The sequence below is a fragment of the Fulmarus glacialis genome, unplaced genomic scaffold, assembly GCF_000690835.1.
Source record: "Fulmarus glacialis isolate BGI_N327 unplaced genomic scaffold, ASM69083v1 scaffold25244, whole genome shotgun sequence".
Taxonomy (NCBI): domain Eukaryota; kingdom Metazoa; phylum Chordata; class Aves; order Procellariiformes; family Procellariidae; genus Fulmarus; species Fulmarus glacialis.
In genome coordinates, this window is record NW_009210251.1 from 13,403 (window position 1) to 29,061 (window position 15,659).

General features: G+C 38.8%; 1 protein-coding gene across 1 annotated transcript; it reads right to left on the reverse strand.

Moving 5' to 3' along the window:
* Positions 1-1,612: 1,612 nt before the first annotated feature.
* On the reverse strand, positions 1,613-15,330 carry LOC104072108 (sodium- and chloride-dependent GABA transporter 3-like; the record flags this gene model as incomplete). The annotated part of the gene is made up of 7 exons (XM_009577121.1): positions 1,613-2,175; positions 4,206-4,376; positions 5,728-5,828; positions 6,694-6,796; positions 12,376-12,513; positions 13,905-14,017; positions 15,240-15,330. Coding segments are annotated over 7 exons (870 nt in total), but the record flags the coding sequence as incomplete, so codon positions are not given.
* Positions 15,331-15,659: the final 329 nt, after the last annotated feature.

The window sequence follows — 15,659 nt, forward strand, 5'->3', positions numbered from 1 at the left end:
CTATGTAACATTAAGATATACTTAGTGACTTCTAGTGAAATGTTTTCCTCTGTAGAAGACCAGCAGCCACTTCTGTTTCTAATAACTCCAGATGCTGGTATCTGAGCTTTGGCAATTCTGAATTGCAGAGAAGACAGCAGATTTTATGACATTTCTTCTGAGCTGTCTTAGGCTGTTGCTTGTCTCTCCCCATCAAATACTGTGCACTGTAGTACAGTATTCCTCCACAGGTTTCTCATACAACCATTAAATAAAAAAACAGGACAAGAAAAAAAAAAAATTGCCCAGAACAGGCCCAGAATAGGGTTTGGAATATTGGTAGAAAAAAAAAAAACCCAAACCAAAACCCAAGAGATACTGGGACTAGCATTTGCATACCTCATGGTAACAACCATCCATCAGTTGGATTCACATACAAAATCTGTTTTAAATCAGAGGGAGTCAGTTCATACAACTGATAGAATAAAAAGGCCTGATATCACAAATCCAATACTGTTCCTTTTGTAAAACAGAGAAGTCACAACATCCCTGTCTTAATTCCTTCATTTGCACCGTATATAAATTACCTACTGGAACTCTTGTAGAGATTAATCTCCCCAGGGAAGGGTGGATTCCCCAACATTGGATGCCTTTAAGATTCGGCTGGACAGGGTGCTGGGCCATCTTGTCTAGACCATGCTTTTGCCAAGAAAGGTTGGACCAGACGATCCTTGAGGTCCCTTCCAACCTGGTATTCTATGCTTCTATGATCAAGGACCAATTACTCTAGCCTTCCATATAAGCTCCTATTCTGACTTCAGTGCAACCCTCGACACCATTCAGGGTAGAGCAATCAGGACCTAATCTGAGAGTATCTAGAAAGTACTTGAAGATGAGAAAAGCTATATAGTGCTACACATTGTCATTACAGGATCCTTGATTTCTTTTGAGGGGAGTGAATAGATGTACAGACAGACCGGCAAACGGATAAAGAGACAGACAGAGAGACCAAGGTATGCAGAGCTCTAAACCTGCTCTTTTTTCCCTCAGAACATCTCCACATATATAAAGTAACCTTGATCTCCTGTTGTACAAGCATAGACAAACACATTTCACTTCAGGGGATGGGAAGTGTCAACCAAAATGAAGTACTGGCCACCCAGACACTAAAGAAAATGAAAAAGCTTTAGAGGTCTCCTGAAGCAGTACACATCATTGTAGAGACCATTAACTTACAAGAGCAGCAAAATTCATAGCTCGTAAGAAATATTCTCTATCCATCTCCAGAAAAACAGTGACTCAGAAGTGGGCCCATTCCACCACATTTTTAGACCTGTTGAAGCAAATGGAGGGTGGAGGGAAGGCGGTAAGAGCAGCTGAGGTGGTGCTTCCTGTCGGCTTCACAAAACTTGCCCTGAAAGAAGAGCTTTGTTAGGTGCAAAACTCAGTCTTGCAGCTGCCCTGGCCTAGGGAAAGGCTGGATCGCACACAGCCTGCTGCAAAAGCCACTGGCCCCAGTTGGAAAGGCTCCCTCTGATTTCAATGGACTCTGGATACAGCCCGCATTTAGAGAGCAATACGCAACAGCAGTTACAAGTCATTCCCCCATCCCCTCACAATTTCTTCCAATATAAACAAAAGGACATGCTGGTCCCCTTTATATACATACATTAAAAGCTGAAATGGTCTGAAATGCTTACAGATTAGAATGCATGTATCTATACAACATTACACCTGCCAGAAATCAAAGTAGAAAAGTTTTACAGCACATTATACAGGTCCCTCTAACTTCTAAAAAAACATTTACTGAAATCACCACATTACAAGAAGTCATCACTAACATACCATATAATACTATTTCTTTTTCTTTTACACAATCATTACTTATATAGTAATTTAAAAAATCACTTTTAAACAAGTATACAATTTTCACTTTAAAATTAACTGGTTAATAAAATTTTGTGCAAAACAAGCCAGCCTCTATAATTAAGTGAATTTATTTATTTATTTATACAAAAAAATAAAACAAAAAAGATAGTTCTTTCAGAAATGTGTCTCCTTTTCTGTAATGGTTGAAATGGTGCCATCTCCTTTCAGTTTGGCATCGCAGTCATTTATTGCTGCAATGTAGGCTCCTCCTCCAAGTTTCCCTCTCATTTTCAGATCCGAGCTAGGTGTAATCAACTTCCTGAATTTCTAGAAAAGTTGAGAAAATGGAAATCATTATCTTTTTCTTGGTCACAGACACACATTTCTTAAATAGATTGACTATATAAACCTCTTCTCTTGCATGTCTGCTTCTCATTTCCCTGTTATAGATACATCCATAAAACTGCACGCCACACAGTTCTTTACAAATCACACCAGACCAAAGGCTAGAGAACGAAGGCAAAGACAAAGTCAAAGTGAATTTTCATGCTGATTTAGAGTTACATTCCCTTCCATGAAGAAATTCAGCACAATGCCCTGGGTAAGGCCTGTTATATGGGTACATTTTGTTTCTCATGGTATAGTCAAAGGATATATACTGAAAAAAATAAATAAACAAGAGACTGCCAAAGTGTATTAAGCTACAATAAAGAACAAAAGAAAAATATACGTGTTCAGCTGAGAACTTTCTCTTTTATAGCAGTAACATCAGTGGCAACATTGCTGCTTACAGCTTGGAGAGCAGAGATGTTGCAGGAAGTTGGCTTCCTGAGAAGCTCCCAACTGTAATTAAAAAAACCCTCTCATCGTTCATGTACAGAAAAGATAATGACCTGCAATGCTTCAGCCTACAAGGGCAATGCAAAACAAGATTCTATACACAAAGTCTATTTACTTGCAGAGATAGGGTAAGGTTGATGCATTAAGGAAATAGTTAATGTTAAGATTTGTGCAAAACTTCCTCTTTTGACATGCTAAGAAAACTATATTATAGACAATTCATTTTTTGTTTATATACCCACAGTAAAGATTTCCTAGGTAGCCTCCAGGCCATATTTAATCGGCTTAATGGAGTCATTTCAATATGGACTGCTGTCAGCCAGCACAATAAATTTTATGTTAGCTTCTCCATTCAAGAAAGCAGTAACTATTACTTTGAGATATACTCAGATATATTCAGGCGTCATACCCTTTGGTTCTGAATAGAGGATAATTTTGAAAGTGTGGGTATACACTGAGAGATCTTTCAAAAGTGCTAGATAAGTTAATGAGCCCCAGGTACCCTAGACACAGAAATTCCTACTGTCTTGTTCTTCACATTGGCATTATCCTAGAGAATATCAGAAAGACTGAGAAAGCATGAAAGGGTCTGAATAAAGTCCCCTCCATATATGTATTGAGATGGAAGGAGGCAATACTGGGATACCTACTTTTACTGACTAGCATCTAATGAACTCCAGATGACAGAACCAGGCTTTTCTGGAATATGAGAAATCCCAAGCAGCTGAATGAGATTTATATTCTTGTTTCTTCCATTATAGCCATCTTCACTGTCTTTCTTTGGAAAAAAGGTCTTATATTTAATAACCTTAACCTCAGCCTAGACTGAGATAACCTGATACAAATGTTAGTAAATTGCACTGAATATTTCTTTTTGCCTCTATTTCTCACTTAGAGAACTGTAATGAGGAAAACTGTCCAGAAGACATATGTGAGTGTTTGCTACCCAGCTCCTGGAGGAAAATCCTGGCAGCACAAACGTTAGGCACCAAAACCATGGAAAGAAGGCGGCTGACCTGAATGAATGGCTGGTACAAACCTTCTTGAGGGATTTAGCTGATGTTACAGACATTTTAAGCTATAAATTGAGCAGGAACAGAGCACCTTAAAGCTGTAGTATTGGTTAGTTTACCATAGGCTGAAGTCAGTGAAGGCAAAAAAAAAAAGAAATTCAGAAGAAGTTTTGCCCAGGGAAGTGGTTGAGTCACCATCCCTGGAGGTATTTAAAAGACGCATAGATGTGGTGCTTAGGGTCATGGACTTGGCAGTGTTAGGTTTACAGATGGACTCGATGTTCTCAAAGGTCTTTTCCAACCTAAACGATTCTATGATTCTGTGATTCTAAGAAAATAGAGAAAATTCAGATGCCTCTTTCCACCAGTGACTGAGAGGCCTAATGCAAGCTGTCACTGGAACAGGTACATGGCGTTGCTTTTTTGATTAAACTGTGCTTAGTCTCATGCAGGTGAGGATTCACACTCCCTTCCCACTTCTTTTTTCAGTATCATTAATCTTACCTCTATGAAAGTGCCTTCTGTCTTCCACAGCTTAATGCAGATCCACAAAGGGATACAGATCATGGAAGAGAGCGCCATCATCCACCCTATGCCATAGCCCCAGTCAGGGTATATATATACATTGTTGTATTTCAAAGGCTTGTATTTCACCAGGAAAAAGATGAAGATTCCCTGAAATAAGCAGAGAAACATATTAGAGTTTTTGAAAAAACACTGCCTATGTAACAAGAAGATGATTGACTGTTTTGGCAAGGCCAGTCTCCCTAAAGATGGAAAGTAGAGGCAAGCTTTTCAGTCAGAGGAAAAAAAAAAACAGCAATATCTATATACAGCTTAAATAACATGTCTCCTCAGTACCTTCCACAGAAATGAACAACCTTTCAAGTTTAAATCCTGTTTACCTCCCCATGACATAAAACCTGCACTTTGATGGCAAACAGTACCTGGGCAGGAAAGATTAAGTTTTGCTACTGTGAACCAGCTGTGATGAAGTAACACAAGCTGCGTTCTCTCCAACCTGTCATGACGAAAAAGGAAAGCCAAAATTTTCAAAGTAGCCTTAATCCACTGTCTGTATCTGCAGTTCTGCAGGCCAACTCTTTCATCCTCACAAAAGCTCAAATATATCTGTCTAAATTTGACAGGTGTCTAATCAAGCAGTTTGGACCATTTAAATTTATGAAATATAGAAAAGTTACTATGTACTTTTCTCCAAAGTGGTGAAAAGAGTGTACAAGAGCAAGTGATATTAAGTTCATTTCAGAGTTGATGAAAATGAGTCAGAAATTTTCCCAAGTTTGCAAATGAACTGGCAGAGCTCAAGGGAACCTGGATCTCTAGGTGCCCCAGCATCTGTGGTTTTGCAGTTGCTGTCATTTACATATTGGAGAACTGGAAGATTTTAATATCTAATCCTCAAGCACTTGTGGATGAAATTTATGGGCAATCTGGTCATGCTCCTTTTGTAATTTTGTCCCTTTTATGTAGCCACAGCAGATTGCCAGAGTTGGCACCAATACTGCTAGCTTCTGGTAAGGCAAACTCCTTCCCCTTCTTCATGCATACGAGATGTGCTTTTGGCCTCTTCTACTACTTCTGCTAGAAAAAAAATGTCCTGTCTTCTTTGAAAAATATCTACTCACCCAAAGAGAGGGAAGGAAACAGGAGGCTGGAGCAGGAAGGAAACCAGCACAAGTCTAGAGGAGCTTGAGTTATGCTGGGTAGACACAAGGTATACTGGCGATGCAGTGAAAAAAAGCCTCCATTGTATTGGCAAATATTCTTTTAGGGACCTGGGTTTATTTTTTTCCTATTATTTCCTACACTAAGGTTTCTCACAATTCACAGAATATTTAACAATTTTTACAGATACTACAGAGTGTTTTTTAATTAAAACATATGCTACAAATCAATAGGCGTTTTTCTCAACCGTTGAGAACTATTAGCAGCAGCAAAATTCTAAAAATATGCACAGAAAACCCCTTTATGTCTAAAACAAGTTATTTGGATATTCTATACTTACTGCACAAATACCTGGAGTTAAGACCATCCAGCACCATTTAATCAATGACAGTGGTTTGTACCCAATCATGTCTTCAATGTTATCATAAAAGCGACTGCTGCCTGCCCAAAAAAACAAATGAAAAGCAGATGTAGAATGTACATGTAAGTGTATAGGTCAGTATTTAAAACAGTAAAGAGAAAAACATAGGTTCTGACAGAGCTGCAAAGACTGACGCTGCTATCTCTTTACTCTGTCATCTGCTCCATACTTGTGGCAGAGATTGCTGCCTACATCTGTATCTGACCAATATGAACAGCGAGTAGGAGTGGGCGAGCTGTCAAACAGAAATGGCTTCTGGTCAGTAACCGTCTGAGCAAGCCCAGTTAAAGAGCATATATATGCTACAAGCTCATGTGTGAATCCCTAGATAGCTGGGGACATGGGCGATCTGAAGTTCATATGATGATTTACAAAGTAAAATTGTCAGTCCTTTGTGAGCAAAAAATGCTTGAGGGTGTAACCATGAACATACCCACAACATACCCATGGTTTTCTCTTGACATTGCTGACAGACAGAAACAGCAGATCTAGGAACACGACTATGTCCCTTTTGTGTTAATGAGGCATGAGCGCCAACTTCCCTGGATTTATCTGTGAGTGTCAGAAGTGGAAGGGAACATGCCCTGCACAGATGCTTTGTGAGAGAAGAAAGACTTATTGCCACCCCTACTTTCTAAGGCAGCTAAAGACTTCCTTGGTGAAGGAAGGTGGAGGTCAGTCCTGACAAGGGCCAAGGGGAAAAAAAAAAAATCGATTCCACTATCTCTGTTATTTAGAGTGGAAAAAAAGGCATTCCAGTCTTTTGGCACGGCATGGGAATGTGGAGGGCCCCACTCCATAAGGGTACAAGGCTTTCACATTGCTTTTAAGCAAATAGAAAACTTCTATAAAAATTCAAAACCAAAGCAATTTTCAGCAACTCACCATAAACCCAGCCTATGCAGACACATTCAAATATGGCAACAAAAAGAAGGCACATGCCACTAGCTGCATAAGAGTCAAATAACTGAAAGACATACATCCCACCCTGAAAGACAAAAACAGAAAAAGGAAAAATAATATTGCGTTGGCACCAGTAGAAATATTTCATAGCAAATATGGCTTTAATTACACAGTCAATCTGTTGGTTCCCTGGCAATCTTCCTACTAAAGTTGGTTCCTTCTTGAACAAAGAATCTTCATTTCTCAGTGATTTGTTAATTGTGAAAGATTTTTTTCTTCCATAGCACTTAAGATTATTCCCTATGTCAGTTGAACACTGTGCATTTGCTTTAAAGTAGTAAACCCTGGAGTGGAGAGAACTATGTTTGACTTGTTTCCAAAACGATCTCCCACCTCCATGCTTTTTTTCAACTTCACTTGTTATTACACCAAGCTTTAGATAACTACAGGTGCTTTTGATCTACAGATCACTGCACATGAAGATGCAGGGTCTTTTTTTTGTGTCTGTGCTATTAATATGTAAAAGAATTAGTTAAAATGTGGGGAAAGGAGGCAAAATCTGTTAACTACTAGAATCACTCTGCAATGGCATAGGCACTGTAAAATGAGTAAACTGACCTACAAAGTTTGAATGTAGCTCACGCTACTTAAACGAGTCATTATTATTTGACAAAAAAAAGCGAAATAAGAATCACCCTGACTCCAAGCAAGCTTTTTAAAAATGTTTTCCTAACGAGTTAAAAATTGTTCTCCAAATGGCTTTAAAATAGCAACCTCTGCATTTCCAGAGAGGAAAGCAACCAAAACCAAGCAGTGTCCTAAATTAGCATGGCATCCATACACAATGCACACTATGATATCAATGACCTGTCATTTTCTGCATTCAGTGGTGCCACGATACCAACTAGTATGAAAAAGGTAAATGTGCTTAACTAAGACATCCTCACTTACTGTTTGACTATGACTCAACTATATCAATTGTCGCATCTATCAAAGACATAATTCTTTTCTTCTTTTCCTGTATTTTTTTTTCTTGCTTACAACAGTCAGAACTGTTCAGAGAACTGGCTGGCTTTCTAGAGCCTTTGCCTCGAGGCAAGATGAGAAGAAAACCTATGAAGTCCAATTAATAACATTATGGATAACCTGACTATTAAAATTATATGAATAATATTGCACTATTTTCTATGCAAGATACTTAATCTTTTATTACATATGCGTTCAATATTGAAATAATAATGAGGAGGAGATTCACAAAAGATCATTTCAATAGAAAGGAATCCTAAGACTTCCCTCTTTGCAGAAAGCTATGTGAAGGAAATAGGGGCTTGAGATCATCTCTTCAGCTGAAATGTAATGCTACTTGGTAGTACATATGATCCATTACATCTCAGACAATTTTCTGCAAATGGAAGAGAACCCTAAAAACATAAAGAAAACTAAATCAAAAACAATACCTAGGATTTCCCCCTTTTTTCCTCTGTATTAACTGACTGAAGGTAAGTTAAGATGGACTCTGTAAACTTGAAACCCTGTCTAAATCTTACGGAACATAAGAACGTTCTAAAGTTATTGCATATAAAACTGCATTGATGTCCAAGCAGGCATTTGGCAAAACTAGTGCTGTACAGTTAGGAAATGACCATACATCTGAATGAGAAAGTTTTCCTATAAGGTAAAATACCTTTTATGAATAATCCAAAGCCTGAATAAAATCCAGCAATGAGTATTTAGAAATGCAAGAGAGGGTAAGGACAGAGTTGGGATATACCTGGAGTACTGCATCCAGCTCTGGGGCCCCCAACATGAGAAGGATATGGACCTGTTGGACCAAGTCCAGAGGAGGGCCGTGAAGATGATCAGAGGGCTGGAGCACCTCTCCTATGAAGACAGGCTGAGAGAGCTGGGGTTGTTCAGCCTGGAGAAGAGAAGGCTCTGAAGAGACCTTATAGTGGCCTTCCAGTTCTGAAGGGGGCCTACAAGAAAGCTGGAGAGGGACTTTTTAGAAGGGCATGTAGGGGTAGGACAAGGGGTAATGGCTTTAAACTGAAAGCGGGTAGATTTAGATTAGATATAAGGAAGAAATTCTTCACTATGAGGGTGGTGAGGCACTGGAACAGGTTGCCCAGAGAAGCTGTGGATGCCCCATCCCTGGAAGTGTTCAAGGCCAGGCTGGATGGGGCTTTGAGCAACCTGGTCTTGTGGAAGGTGTCCCTGACCATGGCAGGGGGGTTGGAAGTAGATGATCTTTAAGGTCCCTTCCAACCCAAACCATTCTGTGATTCTCTGATATATTTACTCTTGGAAGTCTTGCTCATGCATAATGCTTTGATGCCTTACTGAAGTAACCATGGGATGGAGCGTTCTCTACCAGTATGTCATTTCTGCATTGGATCACAGCTACTTAGATTGACCAGTTGATGATATAAATAAGTCACATCTCTCAGTAATAACTTACGTCTCTCTAGTGATACTGAGAAAAAAAGTGTTTCTCTGTCCTTTAAGGTTTCTGTTGAGCAAAATGTTATAATAAAAGCACTGTGGAACGTCAGCCTTCCCAAACCAGAATGCAAATACTGAAGTAAATTTTTTTTAATTACCTGAGATTTTATTTTCTCCTAATGCAGATGCTTTTTTGATTATTAGCTACACTGCTTTTAGTCAGATGTGCCTTCTGACTGCTTCCCAAAATCTCACAAGTGAACATCTTTACTGCAAAGAGCTCACTGTGAGGTTCAGCAAATATCTGAGCAAATTGGAAACTTAGAGATCAAACAACTAAGACAATACAATGTAAGGAACACAAAACTGCAAAACTCTTGCAAGAATATTCCTGTCATTTTGGAGCACTTCCTTCCTTTTCACTCCTCATGTTTATATTTCTTTTAGCCTGTACATCTTGATAATGTACCTCTCGGTGCTCTGATTAACACTTGCACTGTGGGAGGAATTATTCCAAAATTTCCACATTTTACATAGCAAAGACAATTTATCTTACTGAGGGTAACAATAATTACAGGCAAATTGATCCCTATAAGGCTGCTCTGCTCTAATGCTCAATTTATAGGGACACACACCTGGAAGGAATTCTTAATCAACCAGTGTCAATTCCTCTGTTCTCACAGGGAACTATGTCACATAATACCTTCCATAAACTAACCGACAATCTGAATTCCAGTTTAAAGCCAAAACTATTTTCTTGGAAAAACTTCTAGAACCTCACTGTTCTGATGGATAGAAATCCTTTCTTAATTTTCAGCCTAATTATTCATTGCCAGCTTATACACCCTGGATTGGGGATGAGGGAAAGGGAGCCATTCTTTTTGCAGAAATAGTTCATGTTTATACTCACTGTTACATCTATGATGTACTTACAGAAAGCAATCATACACCCTTGCTAATATTATCATAATTTTGCTAGTTTCTGGTAAAATCAGCTCTGTACTTCTAGGATCATCCTCACTGCTCTTGCTTTGCATGCTGTTCCAGTCTGAATACAAGTATCCAGAGTCATACATAATATTTCAGTGGGACTATTACCTTGTCCAGTCATGGGACTATTCCCATCTCTCAATCGGAAATACCTTCCCAAAACATCTAAGAAACATAGCTCTATGTCTACAGCATATTCGTAGTGCTTAGTTTCACATCCAGATACTTCTCTTTCCTAATGGTTTTCAATGCCTAGTAGAAATGCTTACTACTGTACGGACGACCTTATACTTTGTGCTACTACAGTCTACTCCATCTTTAATACTCCAGTCATCCAGTCCTTCCCTATCATTATGCTTTCTTCTGTGACCCAGGAACATCTGAGTTAATGAAGCCTGATTTGGATTTAAATCTTATAGATGACTGTGAGCTGTTACACTTCATGCACTCATTAAGCTACAGCTTTTTTGTGAATACCCTGGTATTTAATAAAGACTGAACTCATGCTTTGTTCTTTTGAACAATAAGGACACTTCTAGGACTTCTCTATCTGGCTGCCAACTTCCATGAACGTTGAACTTTCATGAAAAAGGAAAAGGACTTATCTTTGAAACTTCTGTTAAGAAGCTAGTCCCATGTAGCCAATGACTATATGTGACTTGTTTCCATAGCAAGTTGAATACCAGATAAAATTGCTACCAAGCGCTGTCTGTGTAACTTCACTAAGAATCACATTTCAGCCACTGTCTCTTTTAACACCAACAGTCATCATCTCGTCTTTGTCCAGCTACTTGTACCAGTCCTTTTCTTTTGAACAAAATTAATAATTTTTCTTGTGGTGAATTTTCAATTCCTTCACTGAAGTATATAAAACTTCTGCTCAACTGCATTTGCTTCATACAGTGTCATATCTCTTATCAGAGAAAGATATCTGATTAGTCTGGCACAAACTGTCACTAAAAAAAGTAATAAAAGTTTCATTTTATCCTAGTCTCCACTTTCCTCCCCATCTTTAGTTATTCTTTCCTTGAAAGTGTATCTAAAGCTAATATATTCTGATTCGTTGATTTATTCTATTTGTTGTAAAAACTTGCATAGTGAGGACAACAGACTAACATGCTTACAATTGCCTAACGCCTTTTTTGGGATGAAATTTGCTCATTTTCAGTTACAAAGCAATTTGAAAAGCACATAGTCTAAGGACTGTGGATCTCTATAGAGGGAATTTAAGTGACCCCAGATGAGTTCATGAAGCCCTGGGAGGCTGCTTCACTGGGCAACCCTGCCTGAGGTTGCTGCACAACAGACACATTGTGGCTCTTCACGGTTAATACAGCCAGGCTTCCTCGGACAAACATTCCTCAGATATTTAATTCTACAGCTCCTCAGACTGAAACTTTTTTCAGACTGAAACTTTTTTCTTTGCCTGGCTCCCTGGTACAGGGAGGCTCTACTGGCCCAGCAAGCAGGAGAATATGAGCAGAGTGTGGACTCTGCCCCTCTTCTTCCTGTCTTGAGAGGTAGAGTGAAGGAGAGGAAGGCTGTTGATACAACTCACTCTGTAAAGCAAGCACTGAGCAGCAAGAGTGACCTCCTACCAAGTTACAAAGGATCTGAGACCCTCCCCAACCTGGGCACCAAACACAGTAGTGCCAGACTTGTTGTATCATGAACTGATGGGATGGACTGACACCCTAAGAATTTTTGGTTTAGAACATCCCAAACCTGGTTTGTTTGGGAAAGAAAAAAAAAAATTTTTTTTTTTTTTTTTTTTTTTAACTCTTACTGAAGCAATTTCTGCTCAGAGATTGGCCGTATTGATTGACCTGGCCTAGCGATACAAAAATCAAAGATGTTTTAGTTTTCTATTTTCACTTTACTTCATCTTCTTTATTGATCTATTCATCCAAAATGTAGTTGTTTTCAGACTGGGCTGCCCACAGTAAGTAAGCAGAAACCACGATCAGTATATCTGGTTGGCTGGTGCAAAACAGGTGGAATTGGCTATGTAACTTTGATTAAAATATCTCCGAAGCTTAACTGAAAAACTGAGGATACATTTCACATTTCAAATGTTACACAGTAGTTGAGAACAGTCTCTCAAGTATTTTGTAGTCATGTGCCTCACAGTGAAATTTGTCTATGGTAAATGTTCTTGCATTTTATCTGTTATGATTATAACCAGAAACCCATTTCCTTTTTTCTCCAGTAGTACAACAAAGCACATCTTACCTCAGTTAACATTATTAGGCCAATGAAGTATGACACAACGGAAAGGCCGAGAATCAACAGTTCTCTTCTGTAGCCCCTTCGGAAAATCTTTGGGTACATATCTACAACAGCTGTCACAAGACTTTCAACACACACGAACTGGAACAAATGATAGCAAAGTACAAATGAAATATGTCTCTCATCTGCTGTTGGGATTTGGATTTGCTACTACACACTTCAAATATCATTATATGTTTTCATCATAGAGACTGAACGATCCCTAAGGACACTATAAGCAGAAGCTCAAACTGAGAGGAACATCCTTTCAGAATTAAAAATTCCAAAGCTATGGATTTCCAGTCCACCAGCAAATTCAAATAGTTGAATCCACTAATATTATCTCAGAATGTGTTTGCCCTGTAGCAGATGGATTACATAAAAGTTAAATCTTTCAAATGTGGCCTGAATGGGACTTAAATAATGTACAAACTGTTCACAGGACTGCAGCAGAATTTCATTCTAAGCATCCTGCACTTTTGTCACTCGAAGGAGTGCTATGCATTGCTATGCACCTTCAAGCACTGCTAAATGAACTGCAGCAGGTTTTTTGTAGAAGTTCTCTCCATTTAACAGAAGAGAGAAGTTCCACAAAGCTATTAAGGGCCCAGGCCAAGTACATCTAATGAAGGAGGGAAGGAACATTCTTATTAACTTTAAAAATCAGCAGAAAGGAAGAGGCCCGAGCTTCTGACTCGAAGGACTCTGGAGCAAGGCTTCTAAAATAGGCACTGAAATTAATGCCCAAAAGTAGACAATATAAAGCCTGCTTCACTGGAACAGTCAAGAGTAGAATTCAGGAATTGCTCGTTTTAAAAAAGACTTTAAAAAAATTGTTAGATCAGGAAAAAGAGCAGTTATTAAAACTTTAATGACTGGAAATGTCATGCAAAATAAGCACTGAAGAGCTTTGTTCTACAGTATACAATCAAAAACTTTCTGAACCAAATCATGCCGAGAGCTGAGCCGCATGCTAAAAATGCCCGCTACTTTACATTTCTCATCAAAGTTTTCACAATTTTTATGGTCACATAGGAAGGACAACCTCTATGCTGTCACTTTGCTGCAGAATGTGACTACACATTTCTTGCTATGGTATCTTGAAGTATAAATACACCACAGGAACTTACATTATCACTATCTGATATTCAGTTTCAAAATTCATTGCAAAGTGCTTTAAAAACAGGAAAGGATGACACACTGGTATTTTACGGAACTGTGAATTTTAATCACCCATATTTAAGTTCAAACTGATTCCCATGTTAATAATGAAAGCTATAGTCAGGCTGAATCAGTGTTCACAGTAAATCATAAAGGAATCTCCAGCATCACATAACTAAGATTTAAAATAAGGAACTTGAATCAATGGTTTTAAGTAAGGAATTAAGTTAGGGTTCATTCTTTCATCAGGTTAGATGCTGTTTACGCCAAGGATGCTTATATGCACATGCTAGGGAATCTGACAAAATATTTAAATAGCATTTGTTTCATACCTGACTATCTAATCCAAGAAATATGAGCATCATGAAGAACAGAGTTGCCCACAGAGGAGAAAGAGGCATCATGGTAACAGCTTTAGGGTAAGCAATGAATGCAAGTCCTGGTCCTGAAAAGGAAGAAAAGAAAGGAAATAGTTATACTTGTGCACTGGGTCTGGCTGAGATGGGAGTTTACTTTCTTCATAACAGCCTGTGTGGTGCTGTGCTTTGGATTTGTGGATAGAACAGCATTGCTAACACCAACATTGGGGCTATAGCTGAGCAGTGCTTGCACAGCATCGCTTATTAAGCTGTCCCTATTTGGACCCAGGAGTTTCCTCACTTTTTCTCTTCCTGTTCCCTTCCACTGGGGTGGGCGAGTGAGTGAACAGCAGTGTGGATGCTTAGCTGCTGGCGAGGGTCAACCCACCACAACTTGATTGTTCTTCTATGCAGATAAGAGGAGCTAAATACAAGGCTGAAAACCTTGACAAACTCTACATCTCTAATAGTCTAAATATTTGGCGACGAGGCTAATCAGTAATGAAGACTTGCTTAGCACATCAACTCTGCCTACATCCTGTCCCAATGTTTGAAGGTCAAGACTTCTGTTAAGACATCACTGTACTTTACGTTCTCCTCCTTCTTTGTGTGGATGTACAGCAAGACTCGCATACCTGAGTAAATAATAGCGCGTGGTCCTGTGATTGCCTTATATAACTTATTAACATGTTCTGGAATCTTTTTTTTTTCCTAAGACAGCACTGTATCTGACATTTTGTGAAAGAATGCAGTCAATGGCAAGAGCTGCATCTTGGAAGCCATACACAGTGGAAGCCAAATGTCTACTGGTTTGTTCAAAATCTGCTCTGCATTTTTGAGTGCTGCTGCTGGTACATAACATTAATTCATTGCCTGCCTATTTACAGAAATCTTTAAAATAGAACATTTTTGCAACAGCATTGGTAACTTCTCAGATCTGCTAAAATACCATCTCACCTAGCTCGTATTTTGTTTACCTATGCCCATTTTTCAGCTGCTGCATACTCTCATGCTACAACAGCTTTTATTGAAGTTAGCCAGCTTTTAAAGCAGGGATATAAAAGCTGATAAAGGAGTACCTCTGTGCTCCTGCTGCAATAACTTCAGTGAAGACCTGTCATCATACTACTGCTTTTTCATTTAATGCAGTATTTGCAACCTCCTATAGTTTCCGGAGTTGCTGTAGTCTTTTAACCTTTTTCTGTATAGTTTCTATAAGCCAGTTGTCTTGAGGGCTTTAAGAAAAGAGAAATATTTTCCATGACAGTATCAGTGAAGCTCCACTTGCTTTGCAGTTTTCCTGCTCACCTTGGCTAACTTCATGAGAGTCATTTCTCCTCCTCAACAGTTCAGCATTGTACTGCTTTTCTTTCTGGGGAGCATTCCTGTCCTTTTTGTTCTGTTGAGTTTTAAGTGATGCTTAAAGATGTTACATCCACAAAGGTGTTACGAGAGCAATTAACTTTCATTGGATGCCTACCTCCAAGTGATGGTGATGAACATTAGATGGTTAATTTCTCGTAGAGCTGGGCCTTTGTGCCTTTCTGGACTCAAAACAAGAACTTTTATACTTAATCAACCAGACTGTCTCAGTGTATGTCCCTGGGCGGAAAAACTTACTGACACTAGGAGATGGCATTAGCCATCCGACTGTTAAAAATCTGTATTTGGATATATACTATCCAAATACATTTAAGATACATATTTGGATATATATAAAAATATATA